The 25,706-nt window shown below is 44.0% G+C and overlaps 1 protein-coding gene across 1 annotated transcript in view; it reads right to left on the bottom strand.

Annotated features, from left to right (window-relative positions):
* The window catches only part of armh3 (armadillo like helical domain containing 3), an 88,962-nt gene that overhangs the window by 26,194 nt on the left and 37,062 nt on the right, over positions 1–25,706 (bottom strand). The window contains exons 17-20 of the mRNA XM_084317867.1: positions 2,632–2,697; positions 2,472–2,541; positions 2,301–2,361; positions 2,073–2,161 (exon numbers count right to left, since the gene is read on the bottom strand). Coding sequence (XP_084173993.1) covers positions 2,073–2,161; positions 2,301–2,361; positions 2,472–2,541; positions 2,632–2,697 — 286 coding nt within the window. The remainder of the gene's footprint in view (positions 1–2,072; positions 2,162–2,300; positions 2,362–2,471; positions 2,542–2,631; positions 2,698–25,706) is intronic.

Genomic DNA, 25,706 nt, shown 5'->3' with positions numbered 1-25,706 from the left:
TGGAGAACATCTGATCTGAGGTAAGGAATCTATTTTACCAGTCTTAGGATAATCGGATCTGTTTTCACAGAGATATCAGCGTTTGCCCCATGTGTGTGTGTGTGTGTGTGTGTGTGTGTGTGTGTGTGTGCTGATCAGGAAATGAGAATAGATTTTTCAGCTCGCTTCTCTAGCGTGCATAAAAGTACACATATACTATCGATAATCTAGCGTTTATTTGAAAACTATTCATAAATAGGCCGAAAAATGACAACGTTTTTTGTGTATTCCAGAATATTCCAGTAAATGTCGTTTATCACTAGGGTTGGGCATCGTTTGGATTTGAACGATTCCGGTTCCGATTCCGATTCTCCATATCGATTCCTGTTCTGAACGATTCTCGATTCCGATTCTTTGAGGTGCAGGTCACAGCTTATTTCGCAGGAGAATAATTTTTTTGTTGAAAAAAAAAAAAAAAAAAAAAACACTATTCACATTTTCAGTTGACTTGATACAGTTTAATCTGGTTGCTGTACTGTAACTAGGGTATTAATTAACAAAGTAAACAATTTTTTTTTTTTTTTTTTTTTTAAGAATCGAAATGCAGATATGTTCCAGAACCGGAAGTTAGGAACCGGTTCCTAATTAGAACCGGTTTTCGGTGCCCAACCCTATTTATCACGGAATCTTTATATTTCCCTGAAACAAACTAGGGCTTTTCAAAATGCTATAAAACGGAAATGAACCGATTAAAAAACAATCCGTTTCGACAATGTTGACTGCAAACAAGTCATTGATAAGCGACGGCCAGATTAGACACATAGCCATAATTTAAGACATAGATTATGCATTCACAACGCTATCATTGAAGTGGGTGCTGGCATTCAACCATGTTTTGACCATGTTCACCAGTGGCATCCAAAGTGTTAACAAGCTCCAGTGAGAGGGTGGCACAACAAAGCACCACAACAGAAAACAATCAAATGCATCACTTTTATTTGCTTGTCCTCCCGTTTCTTCCCGGGCCTCTCCATTCTCGTCCGACGGCGTGCCGTTATCGGAGTGTTATAGGAGGAATCGAGGTGATTATCGACCCGATTAGAAGTTTCAGTACTCTAACGAGAGACAGTGATATGGGGGCCATTACCGGCTTAATTGATATCCAATCGCGTGTTGACCAGGCGAGACACGAGGCCGACAGGATACGCTAGTGCTTTCCTCAGGGGGCCGTTACCCACGTTCGGCGGTGCAGTAGGTTTCCATTCCAACAGGCCCATTATTTTCCTGATTAAATTGCCTTTTTGCTAAAATAGCAATAATTGAACTCCCGAGCTGACTGCAAACAAATGCATAAAGCCGCTATGGTGTCTGGAAATCGTAACGATTTGAAATCTGTCAGATGAAAGTCAGGGATTGTTGTCTACATAAACAGAAAGGTGGAGCCTCGCCTAGTTCCACTTGATGAATCAAAGGAATGATGCAACACGTCCTTTAAAAAGAAGAAACCATTGCATCAAGAGGGAGACAACAAGTCATTACTCGCCAACTAATGAACTCCTAACTGAACAAAGTACAGTAATTATTCAACGACTAATGAACTTGTTTTTTTTTAAGGAACAAACGCAAAATAAAAAACACTCTCCAACCACTAGGCATATAGAGTAATGAACAAATAAATACGTCAGGACTAGGGCTGACTCCTATTAATCGATTAGTCGATTAATCGGTCGAAAGGAGCCGGAGTCGACTGGCCAACCTCTTAGTCGAATATAATAAAAAAAAATAAAAAAAAAATTATCATTCTTTCCAAAAGAAAAGAGGCCTAGAAGCGTGGCTAACGCTAATGGCACGCATACCAGAGGCTAACTGCCTACGAAAACAGGCACAGAGGCACTGAAAGAGGATTTCACCCATCTAATGAACACACTAGACATACACGTGTGTTGTTGTGTTCACACAGACAGCATCACTGCTGTGCCGCTGTTACTGCCAGCCCTATATTGAGTTTGCTTTTGATAATGACCATCAATAATACGTTTCATGTCATCCATCCTTGATGAGCGATAGTGTGCGTGTGTGTGTGTTTTCTTTACCTGACCACAGCTCCCTCCAGGTGTAGTGTAACCTGATTCTACACTTCTTCTGGTAGCAGATGAGTTTGTGGATGATCTGGACACAGCGCCTACAGACACACACACCATAATGTCTCAGTTGCACAATGTTCTTCCCCTTCTGTTCATGTCAACGGAATAGCATTCCAACCAATTCATGGGAGCTTGATTGATTGATTGAGCTTTGGTCATGCCCGTGTGTGTTCTTACATGTATAGATCCATAGGGAAATCCTTCATCATGTGTGTGACAATGAACTCCACCATCAAATCTAGAGACAGTGGACACACCAACGGAGACAAAGACGTGGTGAGGAGACACTTTCAGCATGAGACGGATTACTATCGCCACAGTATGTACGGATATAAGGCTTCTACATACCTAGCACTGCACACACCAGAGGCCGTGAGGGGATGTTCTTATCCACTGCCTTTTTCCTGTGTCGCATTGGCTGGAATACACACAACAGGGGGTGGAGGGGTGAGTAAATACACAAATGTGTGAGTGTGAAACAGGTTGACTCCTGAAAAGACACACTCACCATTCTGTGCAGGTTGACTCTGAAGTTCATATTGTCGTCATGGAGAAACGCATCTGCATACTGGTCCTATTGCACAGAGAGAGAGAGAGAGAGAGAGAGAGAGAGAGAGAGAGAGAGAGAGAGAGAGAGAGAGAGCGAGAGCGAGAGAGAGAGAGAGACGCGGTCAGCATCTGAGAATGTAGCCGGTATGCCTAACCTACACTAATGCTCAACCGCATAGTATGAGTTTGGGGTGAAAATACCATTAGTTCAGAAATCAAATGATTGCCAGCCAAAAGGAGTTCTTCTTTTCGAGAGAAAACACTGCTCCTAAACTGCCTGAAAGGCCTTGTTGTACTGCAGCCTTTCTTGCTAGAATGCCACGTTTTTAGTCCAGCCTTTTCTTCTTCTACATCTACCTCATTATGTAACACAATAGTAGTACACCGATATGCTCTGGTCTTCCGTGTCTCAGTTTTTTTAGATGGCAGCTCGCTAGTAAACGTTTTCTTTTTCCCGCCTAAAAGAGTCAAATGTTTTAGGCGGGAATTTTGATCTGGATTCCGCAGCTCATTTGCATTTAAAGAGACGGGAGCAGCCTTAGGCCGTAAGGTGAAGGCTGTATCGTTTCATCCCGTTCCCACCTCCCCGGACTACACAATTTTCACTCTGGGTAAAAGATATATTGGACTGGTGTAGATTTAGGAACAAAAAGTTCTCCATTGACAAACTAGCCCATTTTGCGCAATCATAATTTAATCTTTCCTCGCAAACGGATACTTGGTCACTGCAGAGTTTTATTTGATGTAATTGGTGCGAGTTCGGTCACGTATCTTGCGCTCGACCAATAGCAGCTCTCTTTGAGAGCTGCTATTGGTCGATCCGGTGTCAACAAATTACATCCACAGACGTTACGGACGAAAATGGACAGAAAACACCTTCTAAAGTTCGCAAAAAGGTTTCTAAACAATGTTATATGCATCTCACGTCCGTTCAGAAAGAACGTGTACAAGATTTTACACAGACACGTGGGATAGATATAGAAACTGCGTAGAACGGTGGCTTAACCTACCAGGCCAGAATCATACCATTGCGGAGACATACAAACATTGTTTAGAGATCGATTTGTGTCATAAATGTCATAATATATATTTGTATATCTGTATGTTGTGTATGTCATGATGAATTGAAAATGGGAGACCCTGATTAGATTAGATTAGATTGTACTTTATTGTCATTATATTTCCATACAACGAGATTTGGGACTCAAACCTAAAGGTCCAGTAATAAAATCACAAGTAATAAAAGAGAAAAATAAAAATCCTATACAGAAACATTAAATGCTATACAATAAGACAATGTTAGTCCTGTACAATATACAAAATAACAACAGTATACAGAATAGCAATACACAAATAACAATCAGTGTCAGACGGTAGTGGGTGGGTATTGCACATCAGGATGTTGCACAGTGTGGGAGGAGGGGGAAAGGTGAATTACCCTCTACCAGTAGGGATGCACTGATCCGATATTGGTATCGGTATCGGCCACCGATATCAGTAAAATAGCTGGATCGGGTATCGGCAAAAAAATATATATATATCGGATTATATATATATATATATATATATATATTTTTTTTTAATAATAAATAAAATAAGAAACAACCATTCAGTACATTTATATCTATGTGTTAATTTGTTACATTTAGTTTCACTAAGTTAGGAAAGTAATGTTTTAAGTCAAGCCTGATGTTGCCTTGCACAAAATAATGATCCCAGTCTCTTCCACACAGTGACAGTGAGGCATACAGTTTATTAATTGAATGAAGTTTATTTTCTGTCTTTGTTTACAACAAATCAAAAACACACTTGTGATCCTTTACAATTCTTAAAAACTAAATATATTTTAACACTTTAAACGCCGGGGTTAAATTCATAATTTACCATCCCTCGCCAGCCCTATTTAACATGGAGAAGTTCCCCTTCTTTGCAGGGCTATAACTTTTTAAATTCTATTGCTAAATTGCCATTATTATGGCCCATTCAATGTCCTATATGTATTGTTCAGGGTGTAGCAACGTTAAACTTTTTCATTCACATATTCTTACTAAAATATGGTCTAAAGTATAAGTATGTTTTTATCGTTTTCTGCAGCTTTCTTCAGAACGTGATTTATAGCCCTAAATGCATTATATTGATGATCAAATACAGTTTGGTAGGAATCTGTGCGAGATAAAAAATTTCAACTGGATGTGCTTCTAGAAGTTGGGCGGGGGATCGTTTATAATTCCGTGGGCAGCATTAGATGATTCATCCAGAGTGGGTCATATGTTCATCATAGCAGTTTATATCAAACACGTTAGAATATAACGCTGAATCTTACCGTGGCTTCCTCGCGCCGCTGGCAGATGAGCGTGGAACAGATTTTTTTCTATTATGGGATGTAGAAATGCCCAATCCATTTCCAGGTTTTATAATAGTATATACGTCCAAATCATGTTGTTTTTTCGAGTTATTTGCACCGATCGATGTTCACTGTATCAAGACGGAGTCTCTAACGATAGCGAGTGGCCGGACCACATATGGATGAGCACTACCGGTTCAAAGGTTTAATTTCCGGTTGGCGATCTGCCGATCGGCCACCAGATGGCGCTCTTGAACCGCTAGAGAGTTGAGAGGAGATCAGCAGTGTGTCTCAGGGCTCCGGAAAGGAAATATGATTTCGATGACAGATTTTTGAAATATTGACATCAAAGACGAGTTACGGCGTCTTCGGCAGAATGAGCATGGCTAGGAAAGACGAGTTCCGGCGTTTTCGGCGATTAAAGTGTTAATATAATAATTTTTTATTTATAATTGTTTTTAACTTTTTTGGAAAAATGGGTATCGGATCGGTATCGGTATTGGCCGATACCCAAACCCAGGTATCGGTATCGGGACTGAAAAAGTCGGATCGGTGCATCCCTATCTACCAGTCTACCTTTGATGGTCTTAGCAAAATAATATGTGTGCCACCTGTATGGCCAGCCATCAGCTAAGAATGTGAATGATGCCAGATATAAAGCATTCTGCATGGCATCATCGGCTTTGCCAGAACTCTCTATGCCCCCGACAAGTGGCGCATTGTACCAACGCTGCAAAAGGGCAAATTACCAAGCAGCTATAATGAGACATTCATTGAAAGCTATAATGTGTGCCCCTTTACCTGTTGGCAATGGATGGCATGTCGAGGATGGGGAGTTAACAGTGACTATGACGGATGCCTACAAATCCGGCCTCTGATAGTGTGTTGCAGGTAGTCCACTAAGGTTGCAAACAAGGACAATTTGAGACAGGAAGATGTAGGGGTGGACGGTATAAATGGTATGAATTTGCGCTACGGTATGGATTTTGACTATACCTTCATACCTTGTGACCGGTAGACTAGAGCAGCTAGTCACAGCAGTAGCAATGACGTTAACGTTACTTGACGATTCACTCGACGTTTGCAGTGGTCGTTGCATAGTGTTTAATTGTACTGAGTTTTTCTCCACTTGCTCATGGACCTTGCCATATAGTTTGGGCATTTCAATTTCCAGTTTCCAACTCTGTGTGTTGACAATGACATCCTGGTGTGACATCATCAACTACGGCAACTTAGGACGCTCAAATCTCAAACTCAAACCTATTACATCACGCTCTCTCGCTCTCTCTCTACATTGTCAAACATGTACACAAAAGTTAAGTTATGTTGGAGTTTTATTGTGTTTGGACGATATGACCCACAATCTGTACAATCTGAAATGGTTGCTTGGGTGAGTGTATGTGGCAGTGTTCCATTTTTCAGGGACTCGTTAAACATTTCCATCAGAAGTGGGGCAAGCTTATCACAAAACCTTTTATAAAAACCCGCCTCATAGCCATCCGGACCCGGTGCCTTGCCACTCTGCATAGCATTGATAGCCTCCTTGATCTCATCATTGTGTTTTATTGTGTTTGTCCTGCAGTCGTTTTTATTTTCACTTTGTGCCGCTTGATTTTATTGTATTTCATGAAAAATGTTTTTTTTAGACATGCAAGTAACTTGAGAAAAGGTTTTGCATTTTTATATTGCAGTTTTGCACAATACATTTTCTTAAAATACCTCTCTACTATGTGAAATATGTCCTAGTAATACAAGAGTACAGTAATAGCTGCCAGTGTTTTACCCCTTCAGAAGCATTTATATAGACATTTTAAGATAAATTAATATGCTGTGATATATACCGTTACCGTCTATGCTTCAAATTATACCGTGATATAAATTTTAGACCATACCGTCCAGCTCTAGGAAGATGTTCATGTGTGTCTGCAAAACTGCCATGTACAGGTCTTTGTCAATGCCAAAACTGTGCAAATGTTTCTTTTTTTGTATTTTATTTTTTTATTCTTTTTTAAAACAAACATATAAACAAACATGACAACACACGATAAGATATACAAGCATTAATTGTCAGGGCACATCCAATGAGATCACATTTTGGTTAGTTGTTTTATATAAGATATACCCATAATACCTGTTATCTAAAAAAAAAAACCTACATACATATGCTCAGCTCGAAACCCCCCCTCCCGGACCCCACCTTGAGAAGTACCTCCACTATCCCTCGCACCTAACCAGACACTACCATTATAAGCTAGCTTTTATTCTCTCCACCACTTCTAACCACATTGACATTTTGGATTCATTGAGACCCAGAATTCTTGCTGTAGATATTTCATGGTAAATTACATCGAGATATGTAAGAAACCAAACTTTACGGCACATTTTTTCCGGTTGAAACCAGCGTGATGCGATCAGCTTTTTGGCTACTGTGATACCCGATAAAACCAATCTCTTTAGCTGTGGATTCACTGCAAACTCAAAAACATCATTCAACAGCAATACCGAGGGGTGTACAGGTATATTCCAAGATACGAGTTTTGATATTTGTTGGGTCACATCTTTCCAGAATGCCTTAACTGGTGAGCAGTCCCAATACATGTGCATAAATGTCCCTTCGTCCCCATTTGTACATTGGGTGCATTTGGAATCTTGTTTGAGCCCCATTCGGCACAGTCTTATAGGAGTCAAGTATGTCCTGTGAATATAGTTAAGATTGATTTGTTGATGATCCGGGTTCCTTGATGTAAGTCGGACATTTGCCCAGGCTCCTTGCCAATCAAAGTCATTTTCCAGGTCTGGTATATCCCTCCTCCAGACAGAGTCAAGTTGGAGGGTTTCATACGAGGACGTTAGTAATTGATGATAAAATTCTGAAACAAAACCTCTCGATGTCTCTCTTGAGTAGAAGAATTTGTGGTATCTGTGGTGTTCAATTGGTCTGTCTAATGGAACACCGTGAGACTTCAAACATAGCTCTAACTGTTTGTGAAAAAGCCATGTGGACTTGGTGAGATTAAATTTTTTGCGTATTTCTTTATCACTACAAAAACCCTGTTTGTTAAAAATATCCCCTAATGAGTGTATGCCTTGCTTTTCCCATATAGGGAATCTTATAGGTCGTTTTCCAATTAAGAGAGCATTGTTATTGAATAAGGGAGTATGGTTGTGCCATTCTTGTGGGTTAGGATTTTTTTTTTGTGATTCACGCCATATCCGGATCGCATGAGTAATTATGGGGCCAAATTTTCGTTCACAGTGCTTGATTGGTAGTTTAGTGTGTGCTATGTCCTTCAGTCTATGTGGGGCTACTATGTTTTCTTCTATTTTCCTCCAAGATGCTAATGCTTGGGAGTCAAACCATGTTGTCAATGGACTTAATGAGTACGCCTTAAAATATAGGAAAAAATCTGGAAATGCCATGCCACCATCTGCTTTATTTCTCTGTGCGGTGGATCTTTTTATACGTGGTGGTTTGTTATTCCAAATAAATTTGTATGTGGAGGAGTGTAATCTTTTCCAGTAACCCTCTGGAGGGGGTAACGGTAGCATTGAACAGAAGAAGTTGATTTTAGGTAGTACATCCATCTTAACTATTGATATCCGTGCTTGTACTGTGTTCTTAAGTTTTGCCCATCTATCAAGGTCGTCTTTGATTTTGTTTTGGATTTTTGTGTAGTTGTGCTTCACCGTTTGTCTTATGGTAGGGAATATTTCCACTCCCAAGCATCTGAAATGTTTTACCATCGGTATCTGTCCTGGGAGGGTTGTATCTTTTTTTGCAGGGGTGTTAAGTGGAAGGAAAGCCGACTTCGGCCAATTTATCTTAAATCCCGATAAATCACCAAAGTCCTCAATCAACTTGAGCAGATGAGGCAATGTGGTGTTGGGGTTTTTCATGAACAATATTACATCGTCCGCATATAAACAAATTTTTTGTTGTGTGCCCTTGATTACGATAGGTTCTATGGATTGGGATTGTCTTATATATTGTGCTAACGGCTCTAATGATAGATTGAACAGACCGGGACTAAGAGGGCAACCTTGTCTGGCTGAGCGCGATACCGGAAAGATATCGGAGATGATTGTGCCTGTTATAATCATGGCCGATGGGTCTTTGTATAATACTTTAATCATATCGATGAATCCTTTTCCTAACCCCATCCTTTCTAGCACTGCCCACAGATACGACCATTCCAGCCTGTCAAAGGCCTTCATAGCATCCAGGGACAGTATCGCCTTAGGTATGGTATCCTCTTTGTCGGCATCAAGTACGTGCAGTATACGTCTTATGTTCTCAGTGATCAGGCGGCCTCCTATGAAGCCAGTTTGGTCCGGGTGAACTAAAGACGTCATATGCTTTTGTAATCTGATGGCTAATACCTTAGAGTACAGTTTGATATCTGTTCCGAGGAGGCTTACAGGTCTATAACTACCGCACTCGTTGGGGTCTTTGTCTTTTTTAAGGAGGACTGTTATGAGTGCAATATTGTCGGTTTTATGGAAGTTCCCCTCTTTGACTGAGTATAAGATCATATTTAGTAATAAGGGGCCAATTATGTCCCAACAAGAAAGGTACATTTCTGATGGGAAACCGTCTCTTCCTGGAGCCTTACCACTTTTCATTGCGGTTATGGCCATCTTGAGTTCCTCTAGTGTGATCGGTATTTCTAACTGTTTAGCGTCATCCTCTGAAAGTTTAGGGAGAATAATTTGATTAAGAAATGTGTCCATTTTGTTTTGATCGAAGGTCATTTCTGATTTATATAAATCGGAGTAGAATACTTTGAATGTATCGTTTATTTTTACCGGATCTGTTACAAGTACTTGTTGTGCTCTAATGGTAGTTATATCTGCAAATGTTGCATTAATTCTTAATCGCATGGCTAATAGGTGGCTGGGTTTGGAACCATGAGAGTACTGCTGTTGTCTTGTGCTGCGTATTTGTATTTCCGATTGTTGTCTGTATATGTCATTGATCTCTATTTTTAGTACGTTAACTTGATTTTCTAGTCGAGTTGAGTTGTTGTATTTCAGAGAATTAAATAACGTTGAGTAAAGCGTTTCCAGCTCATCCAGTTTTGTATTTTGATTCTTGCGCATTTTGGAGGAAAAGCTATCCGTGAAGTCTTTGATCATTCCCTTTACCGACATCCATATTATTCTGGGGTCTTGCACCGAGTTTGCATTCTCCCGTTGGAATACTATAAGAGCTTCTTTGAGTTGTGTAATGAATTCCTTGTTGTTAAGCAGCAACGAGTTAAATCGCCATCTTGGGGCTCGGGAGGATAGTATACCAAATGTACCTTTAAGGAGTAAATAACAGTGATCTGATAGTGCGTTGGGTATCATTTCCACTTCATAATTATCAAATAGTTTCTGTGATGCAAAGACATAATCTATTCTGGATAGTGTCTTATGTCTCGCAGATCGACAAGAGTACTTTCGGGTCGTGGGGTTAAGTAACCGCCATAAGTCCTTTACACCTGTAATCTTTGACCAATCCTTTAATGCCTTCGATGAATTCTTTTGTTCGCTGGAAAAGGCGAGGTAAGATTTGTCTATCCTTGGGTTCCAGATGGCATTAAAATCCGCTCCTATTATAAATGAGTAATCGGGAATGTCTAACATTGCATTGGTTAGTGTAGTGAAGAAATCTTCTTCGTACAAATTTGGGGCGTATACCGCTATCAACGCTATTTTCCTGTTCTTATGTTCAATCTTAGCTATAGTTATCCGACCTTCTACATCAGACCATACTCCCTTTAGTACAATATTCAACTTACGTTTAACGACTATTGCTACACCCCGAGTTCTCGTACCAATAGAGGAGTGACTGATATTATGGTATATGTTGTCCGCTAATTTACCTATGTCTTTCCCTAGAATGTGTGTTTCGCTTAGCAGAGCAATGTCCACATGTTCTTTTTTCATCAGTGTGAGCACGCTTTTGCGTTTAAGTTGGTTATTTATTCCCCCGGTGTTCCATATCATTATATTCAAACTAGCCATAGTCTATACATGTTGCATTGTAATTTTTGGTAATGCTTCTAGAGTGCGAGGCAATACTAGATATACATCCCACTAGTGAGGTCCCGTTGAGAGCCGAGCTTAAAAACATACATATATACAAATAAAAATCCCCTACCCTTCCCTCCCACCGAGAGTCGTACAGGATTGTGTTCCATGAACACAACCTTTGCGTATGACTCTCTCCCTTGCACCACCGGATATCCCAGAATGATCCAATTATCCTTAACATTCCTATGTATACCATAGGATCTAACACTCTAAATTCTACCATAAGTAGAATGTCGACTGTGGCTTGGCCACTTACCCGTAAAAAATAAATAAATAAAAATTTAAATGAGATAAACTAAAAATAAAGACCAAAAATAAGCTTCAATTGTCATGCCTTAATCACTTACATTTTATATGAACTTGTAATTTATAGTAATTTATAGTAACCCATGAATAATATGAAGGTATTGAACTGAAGAGAGAGCCTCAATAAATCAGAGAGAGCGGATGAAAAAGAAAGAAAAAAAAAAAAAACAAGTAAAAGGAAGAGAACATTAACTTAGATCTTAAAAGAGCATTGCTATGCTTAAACATCTAAAGTATTAATTGGAGAAGTAGTGAAATTATTTCCCATTAATAAAAAAACAATTTTTAAATACGTATATGCAGCATTTCCCCCGACCGGGGTGGGCGATGATCGTTGTGTAGAGTGATCTTTCAGCCGGCCGGCTATGATGGCTCTGTGGTTTTGCATCTAGATAGCTGTTGATTATTCCCCCGAGGGGCTTCTGGTAGAATGAATGACCACGTATTGCTGATATTCCAGAATGTTCCATATATCAAAGAATGCTTCGATGTTCTAGATTATTCCAATATGTCATTTTTACATTGTCTGAATGTTCCAGTATGTTCTGGAGTGTTCCAATCTTAAATAATATACACGTCGGGGAAAGTATTCAAAAACTCTGAGCACGTAGGTCTCTCTGTCCCAAATCCTTGATTATTAAAGGTTGTACTATATGGTGACCTTGCATAACTGAGATTTAAAAGGCCATTTATACATTAATCTGCTCCTGTTCAGACAGGAATTTGGCTGCCTCTTCAGGCGATTTGAGGAGAACTTTTGCTCCTTGTTTGTCGACGGCGCAAAGTATTGCAGGGTATATTAGTAGGGGTCTGTATTTCCCCAGGTATAGTTGAGACATCACCGTCTTGAACTTGGCACGCAGTTCCACTACCTCACGACAATAATCTTCAAAGCAGTGTATTGGTACCTCCATGTGTTTCAGATTGCCTTTCATCCTGCGAATTCCACGCATAATCATTTCTTTTATTCTGACTTGGCGCAGTACAACTAATATCACTCTGGGCTTAGCGTTGCTGTCACTGGAGCGGGGTCCCAATCTGAAGCTCTCATCCACCTCCGGTATTTTAGGAAGGATTCCTGTTCCCAAGATTTTCTGTAATTCTGTGGCAAACTCTTCAGGGTTTTCACATCTCACTGATTCGTCCAGACCGACAATGCGAATATTCAGCCTGCGTTTTTGATATTCCATCTCGAATATTTTGGCTTTCTGTTCTTTATTGATTCGCGTGAGCTCCTCCGTTATTTCGCTGAGCTCCGTCTTGATTTCATTGTAGTTCCCCTTCATCTCAGCAGTTAGGTTAACTGTGTTAGCCTCTACTTCCTTGTAGATGTGAGTGAATTTGATTTCGTGGGCTTCCACTACTTTCTCCAGAGCCTCGGTGCGTTTATTCTGTGCTTCGGCGTCCGCTCTCAGCGCATCAATTTTGCCTTCAATAGATTCTTTAATAGCATCTACTTTTTGAGTTATTATCTTCTGTGATTCTGTGATCATTTCCTCCATTCCCTCCATTCTCTTCTCCATTGTCTTCCCCATTTCTTCCATTTTCCGGATGATATGTTCGGTATCTGCGGAGGTCTTTGATGGGGTTGAACTTGAAGCGGCCTCTGTCGAGTCAATACTTTCTGCTGTCCGCTGTACGTATCCTGGGTCACGTAGCGGGATCTCTTCGACTAGTTTTTGGTCTTTCCCTGGGTTTTTCCTTGATGGCATCTCGATTCTTTTGGTCAATATAGTTAGTTGATAGTCTCAGTTGATATATGCGTCAAGTTTTAAACGCATTAATGGTATATAATTATGATTTTAAAACGAAAAAAAAAATAACGGGTGAGCAGCTGTGTCACATGCGACCTACTCCATTCTACAGCTAAACCGGAAGCAAATGTTTCTAAGGCTGCAGTTAGACTGACTGATGTTTTCGTTTCGTTTTCAGATGAGTTTAGCTTTTCCAGGTCACAACGTAGCGGTAGGCGAGTCACACTTTCGTTTTGTCACCTGAGCACAGTGATGTAGTACACTGCCAAAGCAGTAGGTGGCAGTAGGTGGTGAACATGAAGGCAATTTTCAACCAATCAGAACTTGAATGTGCCAATACACTTCCTGCAAAGAAAATGTCAACAAGCCGCCATCTTTAAATGCCTATTTACCCAATGCAGCACTTATATTTCAGCAAAAGTGTAATAAAAGTGCAATAAACAAAACGGATACATTCACTGTGTGTTCTGCCTCTCATTTGTTGATGAAACAAAACTAACATCAACACAAGTGACCACCAAGAGCGGATAGTTTAGTCTCAAAAAAGATCGGCGATGCTACATGCTAACGTGAATGGAATATGCCAGTATAACAGTATAGCATTGTGGCTAGCAGCTAACATTTAGCTCACGTTAACCAGCCAGCACCAAACTGATGATATCGGGAGCTATCAGTAGCTAGATAACATTAGAGACAACGCCTTGTGTATTAAACAAAAGTGAATAGACTGGGCCATTTTGTTTAATGCTTGTTAAGATTGAAAGAGGAGCTTGAGCTAACAGGGTCTGATAGCTAACGCTAGCTCACGTTAGCCAGCTGCTCATGCAATCGGTAATGCTAGCAGAATGAATGGATGTAAACTTTATTTAACATATCGCAGAATGGGTACAATACAATACGGCTCAATACAAACAATTGTTAAGGGAATGCAGACTGTTGTAGCTTGGACTGGGGTCCTTGTAACAATAACTTGACAACACATGGTAGCTGCAGCTATTGCTCTGTTGTCACCGGACATTGGTGAGAGCACGCAGATGTGGGTATCTACTGCGCATGGGCGTTGAGCAACAACGGCTCCGCGCAGATTACACGACACGTTGTCGGCGAGTTTTTGGCGTTATTCCAAAACGGAAACACAATTTAGCGTTTTCAGTAGGGCCAAAACGTCTCCTGCCAAAACGGCATTTCTATCTAATAGGGACAGCAAACATATTCAAACGTATTCAAAAAAATTATCACAAAAACACTAGTCTAACCATGGCCTAAGGAAACCGAAGATAGGGCTACATGGGATGATGACTCAGATGATAGTGGTGAGGATGATTAACATCAGTGTTGCCTGGGAAGTGTGGTGGTGGATGAGGGTGTGGACTGGGTTGGGATGTATAGGGCGAGGGGATTAGGATTATACAGTAGTAGTGTGATTTGTTTGTATTTGTTGAGATCAGTTTGACACTGATCTCTCCACACACCTCACATTTTACTCTGTATTGTATATTCCTCTTTACTTACTTACTTTTTTTTACTGTATGAAGCACACTCTCACTGGCTCATACAGAAACAAGCATTTCATCGTAAAGTACCTGTATTTTATTGTGATAAATAATAAACAAAATAATAAACTTGTGTTAGTTGTGTATGTATATGACAAATAAACCTCCGGTCAGTCCTTCATACCAGCGGCCATCAGGCTCCACAAGAGTGGGCAGGGACTGCTGCCAGACATCCAACTACAACTACTAGGAACCTAAAAAGGACAATAACACTATGTGTTGTGAAGGGCCAGATTAAACCGAATATATATATTTATTTATATATATATATTTAATTGTATTTGTATATTCTCTAATATTCCCTGATATCCCTTGTATATTCCTTGTACAATATGCATTGAATATCCATTCTAGCCTACTGAACATCCCATAATAGTCTCCATTCTACTATTGGTCGAGACCTTGGTGCCAGGCTGCCATACCCCTCAGACCCAGTTCAAACGTACCGCTCCACATGTACGAACAAGTCCTAGTTCCGTGTAGGAATCTGACTACCGCACCACTAATGGGACTATTTGTTCATAGTGCGTATATATACTGCGCTACTAAAGTAGGACTTCCTTTTCAGTCCAGTTTCTTACCCTCCAATAGAGTCACAGACGTAAAGCCTCCCCGCGACGCCACGTGTGGGAGTAAGGCCAAGTTCGCCTACCATCGGTATTGAGACATCGTGTATATTAATATTTGAATAGTCATATTTGGCACTATATCGTCGAGTTGGACGTAGTCTATTAAGCTAATAATAGTCTGTTAATATATAGTGCTTCGTACGGTGAGAATACTACCGTAGTCAGTACCCCATCGTTTCGGGCAGAGAACTGGCTGCTTATCCAGGGTGGTTGACCCCACGTGAAGCTGCACCCGAGGAGCCCCAGAGCCGACGAGCGAGTGGACCTGTATACCGGATTATTCTACCGACGACAGCCCGCCTTCCCAGGCACGGATTATGCTTTGTATACTTTGATTATTCCATGGATAAAGACCCCCGACACTGCCGTGTGTTGGAACCCCCCCCCCCTGGAGAGGACGCAAGGTGAGGAGACGCTCTGCAAGACGAGGTCGCTTCACGTCTCTCCCCCGTGGACCGGAGAGAGCCGGCCCACAAAGAGTCCACCTGCTTTCATCTGTGGTCCAAGGATCGCCGGCGCATTGAACGGCACTACAGTGGGTTCACCTGGGATACCCTTGGCCGGATGAGGCAGCCGGATTCTACCCCCCCCCCCTTCCTACTCCTGTCGGCTTACAAGCGACCGGATTAACCCCCCCTAGTGTATCCAGTATATAATCATTAAAGTATCATTGCTGTTATTCCTTAAACTATTCCAGGTCGTATATGTACCACCTGCGCCTTCAGAGATTGGACATTCTCTATTGATATACCGACGAATACTCTTGCCATAAAAGTGCATACTAATTCCCATTCATAAATGTGATTGATTTGATTAAGTGCTTGCTCTACACACCATCGCTGTGTAGAAATAAAGACCTATTTCTAATTCGTACATTTGTGTTGGATCCGTTTCATCTACGTGACAGTGTTCATCATAATATATTTATGCCGTGTACTGGGTGGCCGAATATTAAGTACAAAGGTAGTGGTAGTAAGTATCATATCTAGTAATACAGTCAGGGAATTGTACCCCTCAGTTACAATTGGTCCTTCGAGCCGGATGGGTAATTAGTGTAATATTAATATAGTGTTATTAATATTGAAATGGCCTATGATGAACACTCCACGAAACGATCCTCCTAACCAACGCCCGCAGCGCGAACGACGGCTCCCTCAGTACTTAGAGGCCTACGCTGTCAGTCAACAACCTAGTCTTCTACTAACAGTAAACGCGGTAAAACTAGAAAGTAAAAGTATGTCTAACCCCAACGCCCAGACTACCCCGACCATAGAGGCCCCTACGGGCTCTAATGTAACTGACCAAGTTCACGGTGGGGACCAGTGGGAACCAGACATGACTTCACACCCCGCCAGTACTGAAGAAGTAGTCCCCGATGAGTCCCGGGAGGAATACAACGCTACCGAGAGAGAACTCGGCACGGAAGAAGACGGGGAGAGCACCGTGGAGATAGAGCTCCAAGGCTCCGCAAGGAGTACCCCGAGGGAAGGCTCCCCTATACAACCGCCTTCCCCCAGCGAGGCAGAGAGGACCCTACAGCAGGCCTTCCTCATCAGCCTGAACGCCGCTGCTGAACGCGACCGACTGCAGATCCAGCAGCGGAGCGAAGAAGAGCATATACGTCTAGAACTAAGACGCATTCAGAGAGAAGAGAATGTGGCCCGAGACCGAGCAGACAGCCAGCGAGCAGCTGCTGGTGCTCTACGGGACGCAGAGCGCGACAGACAGCAAGCGCAACTAATAGAACAGCTGATCAGACGGACAACACCCTCTCCCTCCGCCAGAGGCTCCAGGAACTCGTCTAGACACACCTCCAGGGCGGCATCCCCATGCCGAGTAAACAACCCTGAACTTGACCAACAGACGAGGTCTATACCCCCCACAGACCACCTCCCCCCACCGGTCCAAGCGAGACCTAGCAACCGGGAAGGAGCAGCATATCCTGTGGAGAGGCTAAACCAGAGACTACAAGCACTGGATGACCTAACTGAAGACGAAGAGGAAGAGGAGGAGAACCACGCCCGACGACAGCACAGTACTCTACCGGACCAGGAGGTCCGGTACAGCCCAGGCTATACTCCCGCGGAGCTGCGCTACAGACCCCCGACTCTATACACGGGTGAGCACGACGCACGACCCGCACCGAGGAACAGCACCTGGACAAGCGGGCCATGGTACACTGCCGGTACCAGCCCATACCAAGGAGCGGGAGGAGACTCGCCTAGGAGGCCTCTCCCCCAACGCTCGCCGATGTATCCACAGTCAGCGTCATACATTGGCCCGCCTATGGTACCCGACTTCACCCAAGAGAACCGGGCCCAGTATACGGAACTCCGCATGTGTCTGAAGACCATGTTGGTGGATGTATTGGATGAACGCCATAAATACGCCATCCTACTGAAGCACTTAAAGGTGCCCCGCGCACATAATATAGCGCTCGCCTACGCGACTTCCACCACCCCATACACAGCAGCGCTGGTAGCATTGGACCAGAGGTATGGGCGCATATGGGATTACGTGATCCAGGAGATCCGACACATCGACCGCTTACCCCCAGCAATAGACAATCGAGCACTGGACGACCTGTCCATCAGAGTGCAGTCCCTGGTAGGGATGTTGGGAGCGCAGAGAGAGAAGGGGAGGCATGAACTTTACGCCAACTCAAATGTGGAAAGGATCTTGGAGAAGCTGCCGCCCGCTCGACAGGAGCGTTTTAGGCGACAGAGGGACCACCGAGACCCGAATGGCCCCGAACCGAACCTCCTCGATCTAGCAGACTTCCTGGCGAGAGAAGTCAGCAGCCTACGGCTAGATACATTCGGACGGAGCACCCCTGGCTCCAGAGAAGGAACCAGACGACTAAATGATGGAAGAAGATCGGTGACTGTGATGCACCAATCGGAGTCAGTACCGAGCAGCAGGAGCCACAGTACCCCCTCCAGAACGGAGAAGTGGAAGATAGTGTGCCCCTACTGTGAGAAAGAACACTGGCTAGCGCAATGTGACTCCTTCCCCAAGCTGAACGCGGAGGAAGCAAGTCAATGGATAAAGTCCAACAAGCGCTGTTTTCGCTGTGCGCGCTCACACATGGCAGCCGAATGCCGCTTAAAGAAAAGGTGCACCAAGTGCGATGGAGCCCATCTGGACATACTTCACGACAGTAACAGACGGCGCCCTTCACCCGCACCATCCAGCAGCAAAGCGAGCGTCATGTACATCGATCCCGCCAGCAGCAGTGGAGCCCGAGTACTCCTAAAAGTAGCGAGTGTGACACTAAGCTACCAGAATAAAGTCCTGGACACTTACGCCGTCCTCGATGACGGGTCAGAGAAGACCCTGCTGCTCGCCTCCGCTGCGGCCCAGCTAGGGCTGCGGGGAAGCGAAACCCAAATGACAATTCGGACAATAAGACGAGATTTGAAGACGATAAAGGGCAAGAATGTCTCATTCTCTATCGCAGCAAGCGGCCAGCCTGAGCGACGGTACCAGATTACAGACGCTTTCACCAGCCAAGAAATAGGACTGTCGCGGTACACATACCCCGTCGCCAAGCTGATGGAGAAATATGCACATCTGCGCAAGTTACCGATCCCGCTCATAGACAATGCTATGCCGACCCTGTTGATAGGCTCCGACCATGCAGACCTCATTGTCCCGATAGACCGGGTTCATACCGGACCCCGAGGCTGTCCTGCAGCAGTCGAGACCCGTTTGGGATGGACTCTCCAAGGCCCGCTCGCCAAATCTCTCAACCGAAGTACAGCCACTAGATGTCTCCACTCCCGAGTCACAGAGGGAGAAACCGCACTCCTGCAACACGTAGAGCGGCTATGGACCTTGGAACAAATGCCCTTTAAGAACGGAAAGAAAGACATTCGCTCTAAAGATGACATTTACGCCATTCACCTCCTCGAGACAGGGACCAAGAGAGTCCCGGTCAACGGCGTGTTGAGATACGCCACGCCACTCCTGCGGCGAGAAGGAATGCCTACTTTCCACGCCAAGACAGACGCCACAGAACGGTACCTGCTGAACACGGAGCGGCGCTTAGCCAAGAACCCCGCCCAAGAGAGTGTATACCGCGCGGAGATTGAGAAGCTCATCACAGCGGGACACGTCACAAAGATGGACATTAAAGAGGCTGACCAGACCACTGAATCGTGGTACGTGCCTCACCACAAGGTCCATCACAACGGTAAAGACCGCATAGTATTTAACTGCAGCTACCAGATCGGATCCCAAAATCTGAATGAAGAGTTACTGCCCGGTCCCACACTCGGCCCCTTCCTACTCGGCGTTCTACTCCGCTTCCGCCAGGAAAAGGTGGCCATCAGCGGGGACATTAAAGGAATGTTCCTGCAGGTGAGATTAGTAGAGGCGGACAAGCCCCTGTTACGGTTCCTATGGAGAGAGAAGCCAGGAGATGAGCACCCAGCCATCTACCAATGGGAAGTCCTCCCCTTCGGAACGACGTGCAGCCCCTGCTGTGCTACATTTGCACTACAGAAACATGTAGCAGAGGACCCAGCAGCGGACGAAGAGGTCCGACACAGCGTAAAGAACAGCTTCTACGTAGACAACTGTCTACAAAGCCTTTCAACCCAAGAAGAAGCCGAGGCTCTCCTGATTAAACTCCGCGCCTCATTGATCAAAGGCGGCTTTGATCTCAGGCAGTGGGCCAGCAGCGATCCGCAAGTACTGCGCAGCCTCTCCTCCGAGGACAAGGCAGCCAGCAGCGAGACCTGGATGGCTACAATCCCGGGAGAAGCCCAGGAGATGACCCTGGGATTGGTGTGGCGATTCAAAACAGATTCGCTTCACTACAGACACAAGCCCCTGACTACGGAGCAGGGAAGGCCGGCGGCGGCGCCGACCACCAGACGGAGTGTGTACACAACACTCGCCCGACAATATGACCCGCTAGGATGTATTCTACCGTACACCACCAGGGCAAAAATGATTGTACGAGCATTGTGGGACAAGGACCAGGGCTGGGACGACCCCATTCCCGCACACCTTGCATCCACCTGGAGAGAGTGGGAGATGGAGCTCCACTCACTCCCAGGCGTTAATATGCGCCGAAGCTACTTCCCACCCACGGTGAGGCCAGAGACATGTAAAATGGACTTACACGTCTTCAGTGACGCCTCAGAGGTCGCATACGGATCAGTAGCCTACTTGCGGGCCCAAGAGAAGGGGGGAGAGATCTACACAGCATTTGTCCTCGCCCGCTCGAGAATAGCCCCACGCAAGCAACAATCTATCCCACGTCTAGAGCTCTGCGCAGCCCTAGCCGGAGCGCACCTAGCCACGCTCATCCAACGTGAGCTCACCATACCGGTGTCTAGAACAATCCTGTGGTCAGATTCCACGACGGTACTCGCCTGGATCAAATCGGACTCATGCAAGCACAAAGTCTTCGTGGGAGTCAGAGTCACCGAGATTCAAGACTTAACCGAAGAGTTAACCGGAGAAACAGAGTGGCGCTACGTTGATACAAAACAGAACCCAGCTGACGTCATCACCCGGGGGATGCCCCTGGATGACCTCACCCGTCGCAATGCTTACAGTGACGGCCCCGCATTCCTAAGACTCCCGGAAGGACAGTGGCCCATGCCTATCCCGAGGGAAGCAAGTCCAGAGGAGGTGGAAAATAAGAAGTCTGTGTTCTGTGGATTGAGCACCGTAGCCTCCACCGACCCTAACATAGACGATTGCACGTCCATAGAGAGTGCACAACAAAGAACATTCCTGCGGTACCACCCGGAGTGCAAGCCCCTCGGATATGTCTCCAGTGATGTGGCGGATATCGACCCAGTTACCCCCAACACACTCCTGATGGGGCGGCTAGATCCTGCATTACCCCAGACAATGTACCGGCCTGAAGAAGCGAACGGCCGACGAATGTGGAGGTACAGCCAAGTGTTAGCCGACAGGTTTTGGAGCAGTTTCCTACTGCACTACCTACCGTCTCTACAGACCCGCCAGAAGTGGGTAAAGGAGAGAGACAATTTGACAGAAGGAACAGTCGTCATGATTATTGATCAATCACTGCCCAGAGCTATGTGGCCGGCCGGCCGCGTAAGCAAAGTGATCACCGGTGCCGACGGCAAGGTCCGAGCAGCTGCAGTGCTCGTCCAGGGTCGCACTTACACCCGTCCCGTGGCGAGGCTCATAGAACTGCCTCGACTCCCAGACACAATCGATGATGACCATGACCCTATAACCCTATGACTTTGTGAAGTTGACTGACCCCTACAGCAAACCCTTATGTGTAAATAGACAACGCGATTAATCTGTCTCTGTTTAACTGATTAGGTCTGGGACCAATCAGGGGGTGGCTGTTGTGAAGGGCCAGATTAAACCGAATATATATATTTATTTATATATATATATTTAATTGTATTTGTATATTCTCTAATATTCCCTGATATCCCTTGTATATTCCTTGTACAATATGCATTGAATATCCATTCTAGCCTACTGAACATCCCATAATAGTCTCCATTCTACTATTGGTCGAGACCTTGGTGCCAGGCTGCCATACCCCTCAGACCCAGTTCAAACGTACCGCTCCACATGTACGAACAAGTCCTAGTTCCGCGTAGGAATCTGACTACCGCACCACTAATGGGACTATTTGTTCATAGTGCGTATATATACTGCGCTACTAAAGTAGGACTTCCTTTTCAGTCCAGTTTCTTACCCTCCAATAGAGTCACAGACGTAAAGCCTCCCCGCGACGCCACGTGTGGGAGTAAGGCCAAGTTCGCCTACCATCGGTATTGAGACATCGTGTATATTAATATTTGAATAGTCATATTTGGCACTATATCGTCGAGTTGGACGTAGTCTATTAAGCTAATAATAGTCTGTTAATATATAGTGCTTCGTACGGTGAGAATACTACCGTAGTCAGTACCCCATCGTTTCGGGCAGAGAACTGGCTGCTTATCCAGGGTGGTTGACCCCACGTGAAGCTGCACCCGAGGAGCCCCAGAGCCGACGAGCGAGTGGACCTGTATACCGGATTATTCTACCGACGACAGCCCGCCTTCCCAGGCACGGATTATGCTTTGTATACTTTGATTATTCCATGGATAAAGACCCCCGACACTGCCGTGTGTTGGAACCCCCCCCCCTGGAGAGGACGCAAGGTGAGGAGACGCTCTGCAAGACGAGGTCGCTTCACGTCTCTCCCCCGTGGACCGGAGAGAGCCGGCCCACAAAGAGTCCACCTGCTTTCATCTGTGGTCCAAGGATCGCCGGCGCATTGAACGGCACTACAGTGGGTTCACCTGGGATACCCTTGGCCGGATGAGGCAGCCGGATTCTACCCCCCCCCCCCTTCCTACTCCTGTCGGCTTACAAGCGACCGGATTAACCCCCCCTAGTGTATCCAGTATATAATCATTAAAGTATCATTGCTGTTATTCCTTAAACTATTCCAGGTCGTATATGTACCACCTGCGCCTTCAGAGATTGGACATTCTCTATTGATATACCGACGAATACTCTTGCCATAAAAGTGCATACTAATTCCCATTCATAAATGTGATTGATTTGATTAAGTGCTTGCTCTACACACCATCGCTGTGTAGAAATAAAGACCTATTTCTAATTCGTACATTTGTGTTGGATCCGTTTCATCTACGTGACAGTGTTCATCATAATATATTTATGCCGTGTACTGGGTGGCCGAATATTAAGTACAAAGGTAGTGGTAGTAAGTATCATATCTAGTAATACAGTCAGGGAATTGTACCCCTCAGTTACACTATGCATACTGCACCTTATGTGAATACTTTATATTTCAGTTAGTTAGTTAGTTAGTTAATTATATTGAATTGTTACCATATATTGTTTACACTGCTTGTTTTTACTACCTGTACCTCCCCTCCCCCATGCTGCTATGATGCCTGAATTTCCCCAATGGGACCAATAAAGGAATATCTTATCTTGATTGATTGAAAACTTTATTAACAGATTGCAGAATGGGTACAATACAGAACGGCTCAATACACACAATTGTTAAGGGGATGCAGACCAGAGAAAGACTTTCGTCTTGTTTACATGAGGGTCCCCCATTTTCAATTCATCATGACATTTATGACACAAATCGATCTCTAAACAATGTTTGTATGTCTCCGTAATTGTATGATTCTGGCCTGGTAGGTTAAGCCACCGTTCGACGCAGTTTCTATATCTATCCCACCGTGTCTGTGTAAAATCGTGTACACGTTCTTTCTGAACGGACGTGAGATGCATATAACATTGTTTAGAAACCTTTTTGCGAACTTTAGAAGGTGTTTTTGTCCATTTTCGTCCGGAACGTTAGTCTGTGGATGTAATTTGTTGACACCGGATCGACCAATAGCAGCTCTTTGTTGCGAGGATACGTATCCTCGCAACAAAGAGAGCTGCTATTGGTCGAGCGCAAGATACGTGACCGAACTCGCACCAATTACATCAAATAAAACTCTGCAGTGACCAAGTATCCGTTCGCGAGGAAAGATCTAGTCCCGACTTTTAAATTATGATTGCGCATAATGGGCTAGTTTGTCAATGGAGAACTTTTTGTTCCTAAATCTACACCAATATATCTTTCACCCAGAGTGAAAATTGTGTAGTCTGGGGAGGTGGGAACGAGAATCGTTTTCAAGCCACTTCTCAGCCTTCACCATACGGCCTACCTGTTTGAGGCAGAGTGAGCCTGGGGTGCTGCACACACAGCCTGTACAGCTGTGACTAGATGCCTTTTGGCCAAATAAACATGTAAATAGTATTAACACATTGAGTGCCACGCCCCTTCCGGGAAGTGCATCTGGCCTTGCCGTCCATTCACCCCATGTAAACGTGCACCTTGTTTGTAGAGCTAAACCTATATTTTATATTATAGCTATGGGTCTAATAACGCTGTCGATTGTCAGTGAGTTGCTTCCAGTCAACGTGCAAAAAACTGAAATTTTTTTCATCTGTACATTTCCGTTTTGAATAGGGATGTCCGATATTATCGGCCTACCGATATTATCGGCCGATATTGACATTAAAATGTGATATCGGAAAATATCGGTAAAAAAAATAAAAATTTAATAAAAAATAAATAAAAAAATTTATATAACCTTTATTTACCCAGGCAAGCAAGTAAGAACAAATTCAGATTTTATTTATTGTCAAAAGCATGCATAATGTTGTGTTAATTCCACAACAAGAGATATGTAATGTTAATTACCTGAAATTATTCCATTTTTGGGGGGGGAAACCCCCAAATATATCGGTATCCGTTGATATCGGTTGAAATCGGTATCGGAAATTAAGAGTTGGACAATATAAAAAAGCCAATATCGAGCAACCCTAGTTTTGAATATGAATATAGTTTGGGTGCTTCTGAGTAATTCCAGGAAAAAGACGCGAAAACAGCGTTTTTGTGTAATTCAATAAACACGTTGTCATTTTTCGCCTGATTATCGAATCTTCCTGAAATCAATGCTAGATTATCATTATTAGCCTTCCTCGTGCATACATGAAATGTGCCCTGGAGCGCGGCGCTCCCCCCCCCCCACCTCCTGCACTCAACGGTAAACAGCCACACACATAAAAAACAGATAGCTTCAATCGCGGTAGAAAGAAATATCAGATCAACGCAAGATTTTATATATAGAGTCCTTACCTGGTCTCTGATGTAATGCAAAAAAAATAATCCAATTATCTGATCGCCATTCCAGTTATCCACAGCGATCCTGTCTGCGACGTTATTGGGCATTGCACATGAACGGGCGGGCGGGGTCAGTTGTCCAAGCCATCCCTACAAGTGCGTGTTTTGCCGAAGTGTTTAGGACCCGCCCCCACGCCGCAGCTCAGTAGAGAAAAGAAACTACACCGTTTCTAATGGAGTGCAATAGCGGCCAAAGGCGTTAGATGGCAGTATAAGACAGTCTGCAAGCTCAGACACACTCAGAACAGTATGCACAAGGTGCCCCGCTGAATTATGAATGGCAATAGCGATTAAAAGAAATACCGTGAGAAAAACATAGTTCTATGTTTCCGGCACTCAACCGTTGGGCGACAGAAACGTAGTTCTATGTGAACGGCACCCAATGTGTTAATATATTAAACTGGGAAATGTAAATAACAATAAAAATTACTTTGTTGGCTTTGTCTTTACAATACCATGGTGAATCATTTTGTAAAAGGGCAATGTTCATAATCCCAGCACTGTTCGCATATTGCTTCTCCTCACCCAAGTGCGTTTGCAGGTGACCCTGCTGGGCTTAAATTAGGGGTTCACTTAGTTTTGACACGGCAGGTCAATCGAGGAAAAAGAAAAGAAAAAGGCTCTTCTTTCCTTTCTATGGATTCAGAATTGGTTT

This window comes from Notolepis coatsorum, assembly GCF_963971535.1.
Source record: "Notolepis coatsorum genome assembly, chromosome: 7".
NCBI classification, from domain to species: domain Eukaryota; kingdom Metazoa; phylum Chordata; class Actinopteri; order Aulopiformes; family Paralepididae; genus Notolepis; species Notolepis coatsorum.
This window is presented reverse-complemented; position numbering and strand designations above follow the sequence as displayed.